Source organism: Propithecus coquereli, unplaced genomic scaffold, assembly GCF_000956105.1.
Source record: "Propithecus coquereli isolate 6110/MARCELLA unplaced genomic scaffold, Pcoq_1.0 Scaffold304, whole genome shotgun sequence".
Classification (NCBI taxonomy): domain Eukaryota; kingdom Metazoa; phylum Chordata; class Mammalia; order Primates; family Indriidae; genus Propithecus; species Propithecus coquereli.
The window spans coordinates 1304258-1318895 of NW_012148664.1; the positions used below are offsets into that span (position 1 = coordinate 1304258).

The following is a 14638-nucleotide window of genomic DNA, read 5'->3' on the forward strand; positions in this document are numbered from 1 at the left end:
TAGCACAAGGATGACAAAGTGACAAGGAAAACAGTGAAAGTGTGGTCTGTGATAACACAAGAAAGACCATTCTTTGGACACTAAAATTCAAACTACTTTTTCTCAGTGGTTTTCATCTTTTTTGTTGTTTGTTTGTTTTTGTAGTTACAGGAATAGCAGCAGATGGCACTTAGAGCTGCTGTCTTCCTAGCTGGGAGGATAAACCAGACCAGGGCTCTGGGGGTGGAGGAGATGGTCTGTTTCCTTTAGCTTCACTTCTAGATCACAGAAGTGATCTAGCCCACATTCACCCAAGACATCTTTCTTTTCCCCCAAGGAAGGAGGGCTGCAATGCCTGGGCACTTCCTCCACTCTCAGCAGCCTCTTTTAAATCTTTGAAATCCTGATCCCCTTTTAACAAAGTATGGCGAAAAGTAATGTAGACTAGATGACTTGGTATCTGCGTGTCCCGAGACTTTACTTTTCTTTCCACCATTGTTTCCTTCCTAAAAAGTAAAAAAGTGTTTTCTCTATGATTTCTCACTTTTCCCTTTCACCTTAAAAAAATGCCTCTGCATTTATTGTAAACTGTCTTAAGTCCACTTTGGAAATGAGTTATAAAATGACAGTGCTATAGATGTCTAACAGGCTTTGTATTGGAGTAAAAAAAAAAAAAGCAGGAATCATGAACTGTAGAATTACAGAATGTCAGAAGCAGAGGGGACAGGAGAGAATATTTAAATTGATGTTTTTCAAATTGCAGGTTGTAACCCATTAATGGGTCCTGAAATCAATCTAATGTGTTATAACCAGTATTTTTTAAAAAAAAAAAATACGGAGTAGAATAGAAAATACCAGAGTAGATCACACACAGTAAAGGTTTATGTAATGAAACTTTGTTCAGGCAAGTTCTGACTTGCCTAAAATATGAAAGCCATTAGAAACCATGAAAATAAGAACTTTGCACGGTACAGTAGAGCATTTTATTATATTGAGTGACTCTATGTGATTGGTTATTGAGGTGTCCTATTTAATTTAGAAATAGTCTTTGGTCAATCCATTGAGAAAACCAATTTATTAAATATTTATTGAGTGCCCAGATGTGTGAGGGAGTGTGTAAAAATAATTAAATATTAGTTATTAGACCTTATAATCACTAAAGATATTAATTTATAATTTAAAAGCTCTGGACAAAGGAAATTTCTAGGCCCAGAGGGTTTCAACGGTGAATTCCACCAAACATTTAAAGAAGAATTAACAATAATTTTACAAAATTTCTTTCTGGAAAAAGAAAGAGAGGGCACATTTATCACTTCATTTTATGAGGCTAGTATTACCCTGATACCAAAACCAGACCAATAAGGCTTCTCAATATAGACACAAAAATCCTCAGCAAAATATTAGCAAATCAAATATAACAATGTATGAAAAGAATTATACACCGTGACCAAGTAGGATTTATTTGAGGTATGCAAGCCTAGGTCAACATTAAAAAATCAATCAAGGTAATCCAATGTCAAGAAGAAAAAAATCACATGATTATATCAATTGATAAAGAAAAAGCATTTGGCAAAAATCCAACACCCACTCATGATAAAAATTCTCAGCAAACTAGCAATAAAGGAAATCTTCCTCAACTTGATAAAGAGCAACTATAAAAAGCCTATAAGGAATATTATGCTTAATGGTGAAAGACTATTTTCCCCTAAGATCAGGAACAAGACAAAGATGTCCACTCTGACCACTCTTATTCAACATGATACTGGACATTCTAGCTACTGCAAGAATGAGAGAAAAAGAAATACATGCAAACAGATTGGAAAGGAAGAAATTAAACTGCCCCTATTTTCACATGACATGATTGTCTACATAGATAATCCCAAGTAATCTACAAAAAACTCCTAGATCTAATAAGTGAGTTCAACGAGTTTGCAGGGTATGAGATCAATATACAAAAATCAATTGCATTTCTATGTACTAACAATGAACACCTGTAAACTAAACTTAAGAATACAATACAATTTAAAGTCACTCCAAATAGAATAAAATACTTACGTGCAGAATCTGTATGCTGAAAATAACAAAATGCTGATGAAAGAAGTCAAAGAAGACCTAGATAAATAGAGAGAGATATTACGTTCATGGATTGAAAGACTCAACATAGAAAAATGTCAATTCTTCTAAAATCAATGTACTGCAATTTTGATCAAAATGCCAGAAAGAGTTTTGAGGACAGAGACAAGATTATTCTAGAGTTTATATAAAAAGAGGTAAAGAATAGCTATAAGCACATAAAAATGTTCAACATAATTAACCATCAGAGTAATGCAAATTAAAACCACAATGAAATGTCACTACACACATTTCAGAATTGCTAAAATAAAAAATAGTGACAATAGTCGAGTGCAGTGCATGTGCCTGTAGTCCCAGCTACTCAGGAGGCTGAGGCAGGAGGATTGCTTCAGCCCAGGAGTCCAGCCTGGGCAACATAGTGAGATCCCATCTCTAAAATAATAATAATAACAATGACAACACCAAAAGCTGACGAGGATGCAGAGAAACTGGATACACTACTGGTGCATTGTAAAATGGTACAGTCACTCTGGAAAACGGTTTGGCAGTTTCTTCTAAAACTACATGTGGAACTGCAATATGACCCAGCAATTTCATTCTTGGTTGTTTATCCCAGAGAAGTGAAAACTTAGATCTGCCTAAAAACCTGTACAGGATTGTTCATAGTAGCTTTATTCATAATAACCCCAAACTAGAAACAACTCAAGTGCTCTTCAGTATATTAATGGTTAATCAAACTGTGGAACATCTATACCATGGAATAGTCCTTATGCAATGAAAAGGAACAAACTACTGATACATGGAACAACTTGGGTGAATCTCCAGGAAAGTATGCTGCCGAGTGGATAAAGCCAGTCCCCAAAGATTACATACTATATGAGTCCATTTATAGGACATTCTTGGAATGACAAAATTATAGAAATGGAGAACAGACTTGGTTGCCAGGGGTCAAGAACCATGGTGGGGGTGAGAGGGGAGAGGTGGTGTGGCTATAAGGGACATGAGAGATTCTGTGATGGGAATGTCCTATAACCTGACATGACTCATGTCAATATCCTCGTTGTGACATTTTAGTTTTGCCAGATGTTACCCTAGAGGAAACTGAGTCTAGGGTATATGAAATCTCTCTGTATTATTTCTTACAACTGCATGTGAATCTACGATTATCTCAAAATAACAGGATTTTAAAAAAAGAAACACGAGGGCTCTCTGTTTGGGCTTAGTTTGATATAAGCCCAAACAGAGTAAATGGAGTAAAAAATGTATAATTTGGGAAAAGACTAAAATAACTATAGGAGGATTCTAAACAGCTTGGTGACAGTGATATGTCTTTTTCTTTCTATATTCCCAGACAGTACTTGGCCGAGATCATAACCTCGCCCATAGAAACACTAAATAATTTTGTTTTATGTATTATTATTAGTGTGGGATAGAAGTCACCTTGTCAAGCAGTTTAATTTATGGATGTAAATGTAAGTCACATACGTATGACAATAGATAACACAAATGTGGTTCTGTGTGAACACGCCAATATTTTGTGAAGGGAGATGATCTTTGATAACATAACGAAAACATAATCAGAGTCCTTTTTCATAATATTGGGTTAAATAGTTGTGTTTCCCTCCCACAAGATTTTATGTGTAGCTTGCTTTTGTCTTATCCCGCAACTACATTCATTAGCACAAGAAGCACGGGTGGTGTAACTCCTGTGTTCTAAGGAAAAGGTTCACATCCATATTTCTGAGGACTCAGGGCCCTTAGGAAGTGGGGAATGGACAGGGTTCTCTAGTTCCTGCAACTTCCACCTTGGGCAGCTTTTTTTCTATCTATTTCGCACGTTGGGTTCACTAAAGATTGGGTTTAAGAACAGATTCCATTGCTTTACACAATGTTGGCAAATCGCCAGCAGCTCCTGTTTGAGTCTTCTGCCGCAGGGCTGAGGTTGCAGTGGGAGACCCAGGCCTCGGGATGCCCCGTCTAAGAGGATAGCAGAGAGGCTGAGATGAGATGTGAGAGGTGTCTCGTGTCACTTTCTCTCCAACTCCTGCCACTGCCAGTAGAGTGTTGCTCTTTGCCCGGTGAGGGCAGTGTATGTCCTGCTTACAGAGCCCTAGGGGGCAACACCAAGCCATTTCAGTGCAGAAAAATGAACCAGTGGGAGAGGGATTTTTTTCAGAAAAAATACTTTTTCTTTGATTTTTCTTTTCAAAGTCTCAGTGTGTGTGTGTGTGTGTGTGTATGTAATATAATGTATGAGTAATATAAGGCATTAGGGCCCAAGGTGGTGACGTGATTGATCAGTTGGTGAGAAATGCCCCTGGAGAATTCAAATGAACAAATGTGTATCGCATGAGCAAATGTGCAAAGCAGTGTTTGAAAAGAATTTATGAAAATAATTGGGGGCGCTATTTCAGTATTCGGTTCAATAAATAATTGACTCATGGTGAATAATTAATAATGAAATAATTTCTAATAAAAGGGCATGAAAATCATAAAATCAGTAAAATTTCACCTGGCTAAGTCCATGTTCCAATAGGACCAAGATGTCCACCGAAAGGCAATCCACTTAGGTGGCTCTGGAGGTGAGCCCAGTAGAAGTAGTGACCAATTTCTCTTTCCCACCAACTCCAGCAGTGTGGGTTGTGATGTGTGGTATTTCCATGTTCTCTCAAAGACTCTCAAAGAGGGGTGAGCACTGGAAAACTCGCTGTTCTTTGGTGGTGAAGAGCTCCCCTTTGGTATGTCGAAGCTTCATAAAACCTTCCCAAGTCCCCTCAGTGCTGACATCAGGCACTAGGACCTGCCTTCAGCACAGGGGAATGGTAAATAGAGAACTTAACAGGAAGAGCATGGGTGCCCAAACTACATGGTACCACCAGGAAGGGAGGGAGCTGTCCAGGGCCCGGGCACAGAGACTGCGCTTTGGGGATGGATTTCCACCTCCTCCAGTCTCCCGCGATGCTTAAGGCCTCTTGAACTTGCTAGGCTGGAGAAAGATGAGCTGAGATCCTGTAGTTGGCAAAATTCCCAGGGGCACTTGGATGGTAATTTCTGGGGTCTTGGGCTTGGCATCTTGCTGGATTTGGCCTCAGCACCTCTGCCCACAATAAGCAGCTTCCTTGGAAGCTCTGCTGTGCCCTACTTGTTGAGCAGGGGGCGGTCAGTTAGGGCGTGGCAAACTGTAGTAGGAAATAAGCCCTTTCTTCCTAAACAAGCTGCCGTTAGGAATGAGTGGAATGAAATTTCCAAGTGGGCTTTTGGCCACCCACACTACAATTAGGAAAGAAAACCCAACCAACAAAAACACATCTTAACCGCAGACTAAATCACCACGCTGTTAGAACCCACCCCCGAAAAAGCACTATCCAGCCAGAACTGATGGCCACATAAGACCAGTCTGGGCTTTCTGAGCTCTCTAAAGGTCTAAGAAAATCCCCAAGGATCAGGATGGATGAGCACAGGCAGGGTTCACACAGTCGGGTTTGCCCGGGGTGTTCCTGGTATACACTGAGTGCTCCAGGATAATTGACAGTATCCCTGTGTGTTCTCAAAGGTGTCCCAATTTGGACCATAAATTTTATGGTCATCTTTTAAAAAAAAGAAAGAAACCAACTGAAAACAACCTGCTGACTCCAGACCTCAGCAAGTCGGCTCTCCCGTCTCCTCCTCGGGGACCCTTCGTTGGGGTTGGCAAACTCAGCCTGCAGGACAGATTCAGCCCCTGTCCTGTTCCTTAGCCCATGAGCTAAGAGTGGTTTTTACATTTATAAAGGGTTTTAAAATGAAAACAAAGAAGAACACATCACAGAGACCATATGTAGCCAGTAAAACCTAAAATATGTACTATCCGGGGCTATACAGAAATAGGTTGCCACCTGATCTTGTAGTTTTGGGTACAGGGCTGGGATCTTGGATCAGTATTGATGTCTTTGGCCCCAAAGAAAGTTGACAATCGTGTGTCCTTATCCTACCTTTGCCAAATCCAAGGCCAGGCCCCTGGTCCGAGGCTGGGATGGCACATCAGTGTTTGCGGAATGAACAACGTCAACTCAAGCACATCACTTACTCAGAGAGCCCCATGGGGACAGCACAAGGCATCTGTTGAGATTCCTCTCTCTCCTTCCCCAAGGGATAGTGATGGGAAGGAAGAGGAATGAGGGTTAGTTAAAGCCTTTCTGTGCTACAACAGGGTTTCTATTCTGGTGACAGGGAATGCTGAGGCCAAGGATCCTGCCTCTCTCCTGGAACGCCTCCCCAACCCCGGCCCCTTAGGTGGTTTCCTTCCACCAGCCCATCCTGAGGTCCAACCAGGCCCTCAGAGACCCACATCATTCCACATCATTCCATTCTAACTTTCACACTTCCACGTGCTCTGTGGTCCTTGTACGTGCTGAGGAAGCTCTGGGGAGTGACATTCCTTTTGCTGTATAAAGATAACTATGTTCTCCCCACCCAGGGAAGTGCATCTCTCCAGCGTGAGGGACCACTGTCCAGAATCACCATTCTGTCTCTCAGTTTTGTGAAACTGACTCTGGTTCAGGGGAATAGTTCTTGCAAAAAAAAAAAAAACAAACCAAACCAAAGAAACACCTGCTTTGTCCTCCCAAATGGGTCATGGATGGGCTCTGGGACTTGAAGAAGCTCGCTCCGGCCTTCCACCTCTTTATCTCTAAAAACAGAGCTCCCTGGCATCCCTTCCAGCCTGGACACGGCGATGTGATGAAGTCCAAGCGAGAGTCTGGCACGCTCTTCACTCCTGTGATTCTTAGGAAGGACGCAAATAGCAGGCATGATGCTTCTTGCAAGAGTTTATATTTAGAAGCCATTTAAAAATGAACATGTTGGCCGACTCTCCGAAGTATTCAGGGCTCTGTGAGAGCCCCTGGTTACCTTATTCCTGCGAAACAGACTCGGGGCCCCTTCAGTAGAGCCATTGGCAGGGGATGGGAGGCCTACAGGGGTCAGTGTCAGATTAGGACCAGAATAGAATACAGACTTCCTGACTTCTAGTACCTTCCAGCGCCTCTCCACGCCTACCAGAAAGGTGAACTTCCCTTATGGGGATTGGGTTGAAACAGCACCTGGCACTGCCTTGTGGAAGACGAGCAGTAAATGTTCAACTAAACTATTATTATTCAGAGCTGAATATTTGCTATTTCAGGGACCTTGCTCTAGACAAGTGTTTTTCTTTTTTTTATTGTGTTTTTTACTCCAGATGTCCCTGAGATGTCTGTCTCATAGCTTGCAATTAGGTAATGATTTTGAAAACCGCATTGAATCTCAAATAGACATTCATAAAAACCAGGATTACTGCAAATTGTGGGCCGTGTTTAAAAATCTTGAGAAAGTTATGCACGGAGCTCACTTTTTGCACCCACACCACTAGCTGCTGAACTTCAATACACTCTGCCTTTCTACTGGAGAGCCACTACCCGTGGCAGAGGGCTTAGTGACATGGAAAATCTGGTGGCAGTTTATCACTTGCCTCTCCCTGCATCCCTTTTTCTGAACTTTGAAATAAAACAGCTCTGGAAACCTTACTTAGGGAGAACGTCTACTGTCGCACCAGGAGCTGGTTCATTTTGCTGCGTACAGACTTTGTTTGATCGAATAGTTAAAAGCTATGATAGCCACTTCTAGTTTTCTTTCTTTCTGTCTGAATACATTTGTCTGCACTACACTTCAAGAGCAAGTGAGAGGGTAGGAAGAGCCAGACATGACCTTGGATCATTAAAAATGGGCGCAGAACCATCCTGGCCCCTGTATCTCTTCCCTAGCACTTACCTTCTCAGCTATGACCAGCGTCCACCGCCAAGACAACTTACAAAGCAGCTACCCCCTTCCTCTGTGCCTGACACCTGTAACCCAGCCACTCATTGTGATCTAGCTCTCTGGCAACCTAAGATCTAGATGTGGAAACAAATCGATTTTAAATATTTCTCCCCTTCCTCTGGCTCTAAGAATAGAAGGACAGTTTCAGTTTTGTTTTTACTACCTTTATTACATTTTTGCTTCTGAGATACAAACCACTCTCTTCTACCACACACAGAAAAAACATCCATTCTTGTGATTTTAAAGTGCATTTCCCCTTGAACTTTGTGTACAAAAATATTTATTTTTTCAAACATGCAGAAATTTCTTGACAAGGCACCTTTAGGCATAAAATGCAGATGAGTCCCCTGTTCTACATTCACACTGAAGTAAAAGTGAAACGTCACAGCTGCGTTCTTGAAGTCCTCGTGGGCGCAGCGGCCTCTAGGAACCGATCGACAAGACTGTGAAGACGTTTGTAGCTTTAAAGACTGTGCTGCAATCTTCCAACCATGACACGGAAAATCTGCCCGGAACAACAGCTGTCCTTCCTGGTTCCAGATGTGTCATCCCACCGCAGGAAAGTAAGATAAGCTGCCAAACTGTCTTTGGGTGACCCTACAAGATCCCATTATCTGTGTAACTTCTTACCTCCAATGTCAGTGATCATAGCCATGATACATGATCATACATGATACACACATGATCATGATACATGATCAGGAACCCCCCAGAACAAAGAGCCACCAGGTCTCCATCCAGTTGAGGAATTTTAAAAGAGGAAACAAATGAAAGACAACCAAGGTTTTCATTCCCTGTCCATTGAGAGGGAAGACCTAGAAAATGGACACTTCTAAAAAAAAAAAAAAAAATGAACAAACACTTTTTTGGTTTATAAGCAGCTATAACCCACTTAACATCCAAGTGACTACAACTGATGCTTGTTTTTAACAAGCAAATGATATTCAAAGATCAATACCACCAAGCATTCTCCTAACAAAATTCAAACTTTATAATTTTAAAAAAATGTATCCTGTTTTATCACCATTAAAATTAAATCTTAGAGATAAAATAAATTCTACCATCGATGCTTAAATTGTTATCGTTTCTGGAGAACTGCATAGCTCTATTGCTTCTCAACAGCTCCCCTATAACAAGACTTTTTTTTTTAAACCCACTCAAATACTTCATATCTTTCAAGAAATACTGAAAGCTTTTTAATTATATATCTTTATAAGCTCCAGCTTATTTATGACACCCAATTTGCAAATGCTCCCCAGGGCATTTGGAGGAATAGATATGAAATGAAAATGAAGTTGCTTCCCCACTGCTGGACAACTGCATCTGGGACGGGTGGCTGGTTCTTCTGGGGCAACCTGGGAAGGACACTGGAACTGGGGGCCACTTGTCACCATAACCTCGGGCTGTCTGAAGGCAAACTGCAAGTCAGGCTGCAGTGAAGTCTCCACCTAAGAAAGCTGTCACTCTCTGAAGTGTGTAGGCCTATCTACTGATGGCGGCTATGGAAGAACAAGAGAATCCATCCATGTGGCTCCTGAGGCCATCTGAGAATACCATGGGAAGGAACTGGGCCAAAAGAGAAAGATTGTGTTGTGGTGGGGGGGTGAGAGGTAAACAGAAGCCAGCTAGAAGACAGTATCCTCCCCCCAGCTGAATGACAGCCCCAATGGGAGAGTCAGGCAAGCAGATTCTTGTATTGGAGAAGAAGAGTCTTTGCAAACAGGTGAGGACTCGCCTCTGAACTGTGCGGTGGGGTGAGCGTCCCAGGTGTGCTGGCTGGGGGCTTGCAACCTGTGCCCCCGGCAATAAAGCTGGGGTGAGCTGAGAGAAAGAAGGGTGGGAGGTGGGAAGGTTTATGGCTGTTTTAGAAGAGATACTTATCACTGAATTACCATATTTCAAATGTTGACATGGGGAATGTGTTAAGATCATTATTACACAAAACGAAACAGACTTTATTCTAGAGTCACTTGAGGCCTTTTTCTTATGAACACAGAATGATCCTTAGTCTGGTAACATGTAAATGACAGTGCACTTTGTACCTTTTCTGCATGGGGGGTGAGGGGCACTTCTTAACACAAAATAAAATGAAACCAGTTTTGCTTCCGTTTGAGTTAGATTTATGCTATCAATAGTTCTGATCACCAAATTTATAACGTTTAAAGTATTGTCTATATACTTGATATATGGTATGCTTAGATAAAACATAGTTCTGCCCAATTTCAGCATAAGATACAACTGTGATTTCCCCCAAAATTATATTATCATGTAATCTCAGAGTGCCACCCACCTGGAAGAGGCACAAAAAACTAAGCACTAGATTGCAGACTAGTAACAGCCAGTTTTAGGAACAAGGATTACATCAAACACCGCCTAAGAGCATAAGTCAAAACATTTTAAAGTTCAAAAATGAAAAAAAACCCCAAACCCAACCACAAAACTCTAGGAGCCAAGGCACTCAATGCTTGCCTGATAGTGGTGTACAAAGCCACAAATCAGGTCTTTTTTGATTAATCTAGAAAATTCAAGCCCAATAGCTGTGCCTCCAAATCTAGGCAACTGTACACTCCTCTTTCTGCTTGTCTTAGCAAAACTCTCACTTTAGTAAGATCAGGCAAAAAAGAAAATAAAAGCCACTTAACCAAACTCCAAAAACAAACAGAAAAAAAAACCCCAACTTTCTACAAATATGTATGTAAAAATATTTTTAAAACACCCCTAAGTAAAAACCAATCTTGCTCAAGGAAAATCACAGGTTTTTGGGGATCCCATCCGACGATGAATATCCCAACAGTCTCTTTTACAATAACATGAACCAACAGACTCCAGTCCAATATGGTTAAAAACAATTAATCTCTGATATTTCAGAGTTGGCAAACATTTACAATAACATAAGAAGGTGGTGAGGTTTTTCTCCCCTATCCCTTTACACACTCACATACCATAAATAAGAACACCCAAATCAATGTCCCTGGGTCCTTGTAAAATGTCCTGGATATTGTAAATCACAGTCAAAATAAAACCAAACATTTTCCAAAGGCTTTGCAGACATACAGGATCTGCAAATCAAATATCCTAAACACAGCATAAACGATGACGCTCCAGGAAAGGAGACCTAAAATTCTTTTGTCAAGAATGAGACAGTCGCAAACCAGCCAAGCAAGTTCAATCTTGTAACTGAGCCTTCTGCTGACTCAGGGTAAACGTGAGTACTTAGCTCCCCCAAAAGCCAAGAGGAAAAGCTAAAAGTGTCCCACTCATGACTGTCCTACCTTGTCACAACCCTGCAATCTGTGACACTACACAGGGGCCAGTGGCTTTGGATAACTGATGTGTTGCACTCCGCTGGCTTATCTACATGGGTCAGGAAGAGGGGAGAGGAAATGCCTGTCTCAGTGACAAGCTAATTTGCCCTCATTATCTTTTCCCGAACATCGGATGAACCGTGGAAGAAAATAAAATGCAAAAAAACGAACTTGCAAAAAAAAAAAAGGGAGCAGATCCCGTCTCTCTTCTGTAGCTGCATTAGACATGTGCAACATGGGGTCGGCGTGTCACAGCACAGAGATGATATGTGAAGTAGGTGCAGGCATGGAAGAGCAGCGACATGCAGGAAAGGCCTGGCTGATGGAAGACACTCAAAGATGAACAGCGAGGTCTGCTGGGAGGTGGCTGGGGGCTCAGCGACTTCTGGGTGACTGACGTTCTACATCCGACGGGAGAGGAGAGATCAGGCTCCTCCAGCCTCATGGGCACTGGTGCAGGCTTGGTCCCCATCCAGACTCTTTCTGGCACCATCCTACTCACACCCTCCTGGCTGCCACGGTGCCAAAGCGGACCAGGACACGCCACCTCTGCTCTGAGCGCGAAACCGGTTCTGTGATCTGGACCCAGCTGGCTTTGCTGGTTTAAGAAAAAAGTGAACAGGATGCTTCCTTTTCCAAAACTGTGCCTAACGGCAGTTCCGCTTTATTCTTCTCTTGGCTCCCATCTCCATCCCTCGGTGGGTGGAGCCAGGCCTGCGGCAGCTCTGCCACGCTCTGTCACCTGCAGTCTCTAGTAATAGGGCCCTAGCTTTTCGTATCCTAAGTAACTAGGCCACTCTGGAAACAGACCGTAGGAACACCGAGGGCTTCCAAACTGGTCAAAGGATATCCCCAAATCTGGTCCGTTGGGTGGCTCGGCCGTGCCCTGAGTGGATTTTAACTCCGCCCGGATGATCCTGTAGTTCTTGCCTCTGTTGCTGTCCCAGTGCGTCTGGCCATTGCAGTCGTAGCATACGGCGAACTCTATTCTTTCGTAAGACTGAATCTTCTCAGGTAAGCTAATGTCAAAGGAGAACGTGTCCCTGTCCGAACCAGCGTAAGTGTCCTTCACGTACCGACAAGGGAAGTCTGTGAAGCTCTTCCAGGTGTCAAACGTCATCCTTATTTTCACGCTCTTCTCGAATGCAAGGTTCTGCACCTTCACGGTGCCCGCGATGGCCCTGTCCTTCAGCACGCAGTTCTCAAGGCACACGTGGTCGGCCTGAAGTCGATTTCTGAAGTCTAAGTAATCTGCAGCAGGCTGGGAAAAGTCCAGAACAAAGCTTTCACTCTCTGCTGTCGTCAAGCTCACGATGTTGTCTAGGAGCTCAGTGATGTTAAATGGGATATCTAACGGGTCATCGAATTCTGAGAACACTTTGACCATTGTCAAGGCCAGTCCTTGGTTGTCTGCGAAGGACACCCGCTTTTTCACCTTTTTCTCCTGGACGGCTGGGGCCACCATTCCACTGGCTTCGTCCTTGCTGCCCAGCTGAATACAAGGTCTCAGGGGTTTGCTTGGCTTTGGCGAGATCTTGAAGGCAAACCTCTCTCGGCGCAAGGAAGGGGCCATGCAGTTGTATCTGTATTCTATGTCCACAGCCATCATTGGGCTAGATGAACAGGCTAGAACCCTGGCAAAAGAGGAAAAGAAAAAGAAAAAATAGCAAAGAGATCAGATAGATGTGTAAACGTAGCATTCTAGCAGGGACTGGCGAACAATGTTGCCTTTCATCCCGCCCACGTGGCTACGGTACAGTATTAACTCCAGCGCGGTCCAACACTGACTTCCGGGAAGATTAAGTTGCGGGGGTGATGTTCAAGGTTAAAACAAACAAAAGAGTATGAAACCCGCTAGTTTTAACACTAAGTTCACAGGATTTTTGGTCAGGATTTCTTGGGGCCTTCCCTCTGCTCATGTGCCACAGAGGATAATGGAAAGCGCATACTGTTTGCAGAATTTCCCGAACTTACTTGCCTAAAGAACCCTTTTTTTCTGGAGTATCTCCCACAAACAGCCAACCCTGAGGAATACACTTTGGCAGATACTGACATTTATTTATTTATTAATTGGCAAGTAGAAACCATATATATATTTATGGTGTACAACATGATGTTTTGCTATAGGCATACACTGTGGAAATGGCTAAATTAAGCTGTTTAACATGCATTACCTCACATACTTATTTTTTGTGTGTCCACAGAACACTTAAAAGCCACTCTTTCAGCAACCTTCAAGAATACAATATGTTATTATTAACTACAGTCATGATATTGTACAATAGATCTCTTGAACTTATTCCTCCTGTCTAACTGAAATTTTGCGTCCTATGACCAACATCTGCCCAGTCCTCCCTCACCTCCACCCGCAGCCCCTCGCAACCACCATTCTCCTCTCTGTTTCTATGAGTTCGACTTTTTTAGATTGCACATGTAAGTGAGATCATGCGGTATTTGTCTTTCTGTGCCTGGCTTATTCTACTTCACATAACGTCCTCCAGGTTCATCCCTGTTGTCCCAAATGATAGGATTTTTTCTTTTATATAGCTGAATAGTATTCCACTGGGTGTATATAGTACATTTTCTTTATCCACTCATCTGTTGATGGGCACTTAGGTTGATTCCATATCTTGGCTACTGTGAATGATACTGCACTCAACATGGGAGTGTAAATATCTCTTCAGCATACTGGTTTCATTTTCTTTGGATATATACCCAGTAGTGGGATTGCTGGGTTGTATGATAGTTCTATTTTTAATTTTTTTTTTGAGGAACCTCCATACTGTTTTCCATAATGGCTGTACTAAGTTACATTCCCACTAACAGTATACAAGGGTTCTCTTTTCTCCACACCCTTGCCAACACTTGTTTTCTTTTGTCTTTTTGATTATAGCCATACTAACAGGTGCGAGATGACAGTTCATTGTGGCCTTAATGGTAAATACTCCTTTAATCTGATAAAAAGAAATGAATTCATCCCATGAATAACGATTTGGTGTTTATTATATGCCAGGCGTTGTGCTAGACATCGGGCTTCAACAGTGAAGACAGAAAGCACCTGCTTTCATCAAACTTCTGATAGGTTTTTATATTCCAGGGTATCTTTCTTTTAAAAAGAACCAGCAATTTAGTATTTTTAAATCTTTCACATAGGTGAATATTTGCCTTTTCTACAGGTGAAAATAGCCTCTGTAAGAATAAAAAACAAACAGGATCAAGATAAAAGAGGTTAAATTTGTGTTCATGAAACTATATTTTTCTATAAATGAAAAAAGTAAAACCAAAAAGATTAAAGGCAAATGGGGAAAATATTTTACAAAAAACATAGCAGCAATGAGTTAATACCTTAATATATAAAGTGTTCTTACAAAGCAATACCAAAGCCAAATATTCCAGATAGAAAAATTAGCAAAGGACATGAATAGAAAATTCACAAAAGAAATTTTAAA

The 14638-nt window shown here is 41.9% G+C and overlaps 1 protein-coding gene across 1 annotated transcript in view; it reads right to left on the reverse strand.

Annotated features, from left to right (window-relative positions):
* Positions 1-10552: 10552 nt before the first annotated feature.
* PPP1R3B (protein phosphatase 1, regulatory subunit 3B) overlaps positions 10553-14638 on the reverse strand; it is an 8815-nt gene continuing 4729 nt past the window's right edge. The window contains exon 2 of the mRNA XM_012649835.1: positions 10553-12823. Within this exon, the coding sequence (XP_012505289.1) occupies positions 11941-12798 (858 nt within the window). The 5' untranslated portion in view covers positions 12799-12823 and the 3' untranslated portion in view covers positions 10553-11940. The remainder of the gene's footprint in view (positions 12824-14638) is intronic.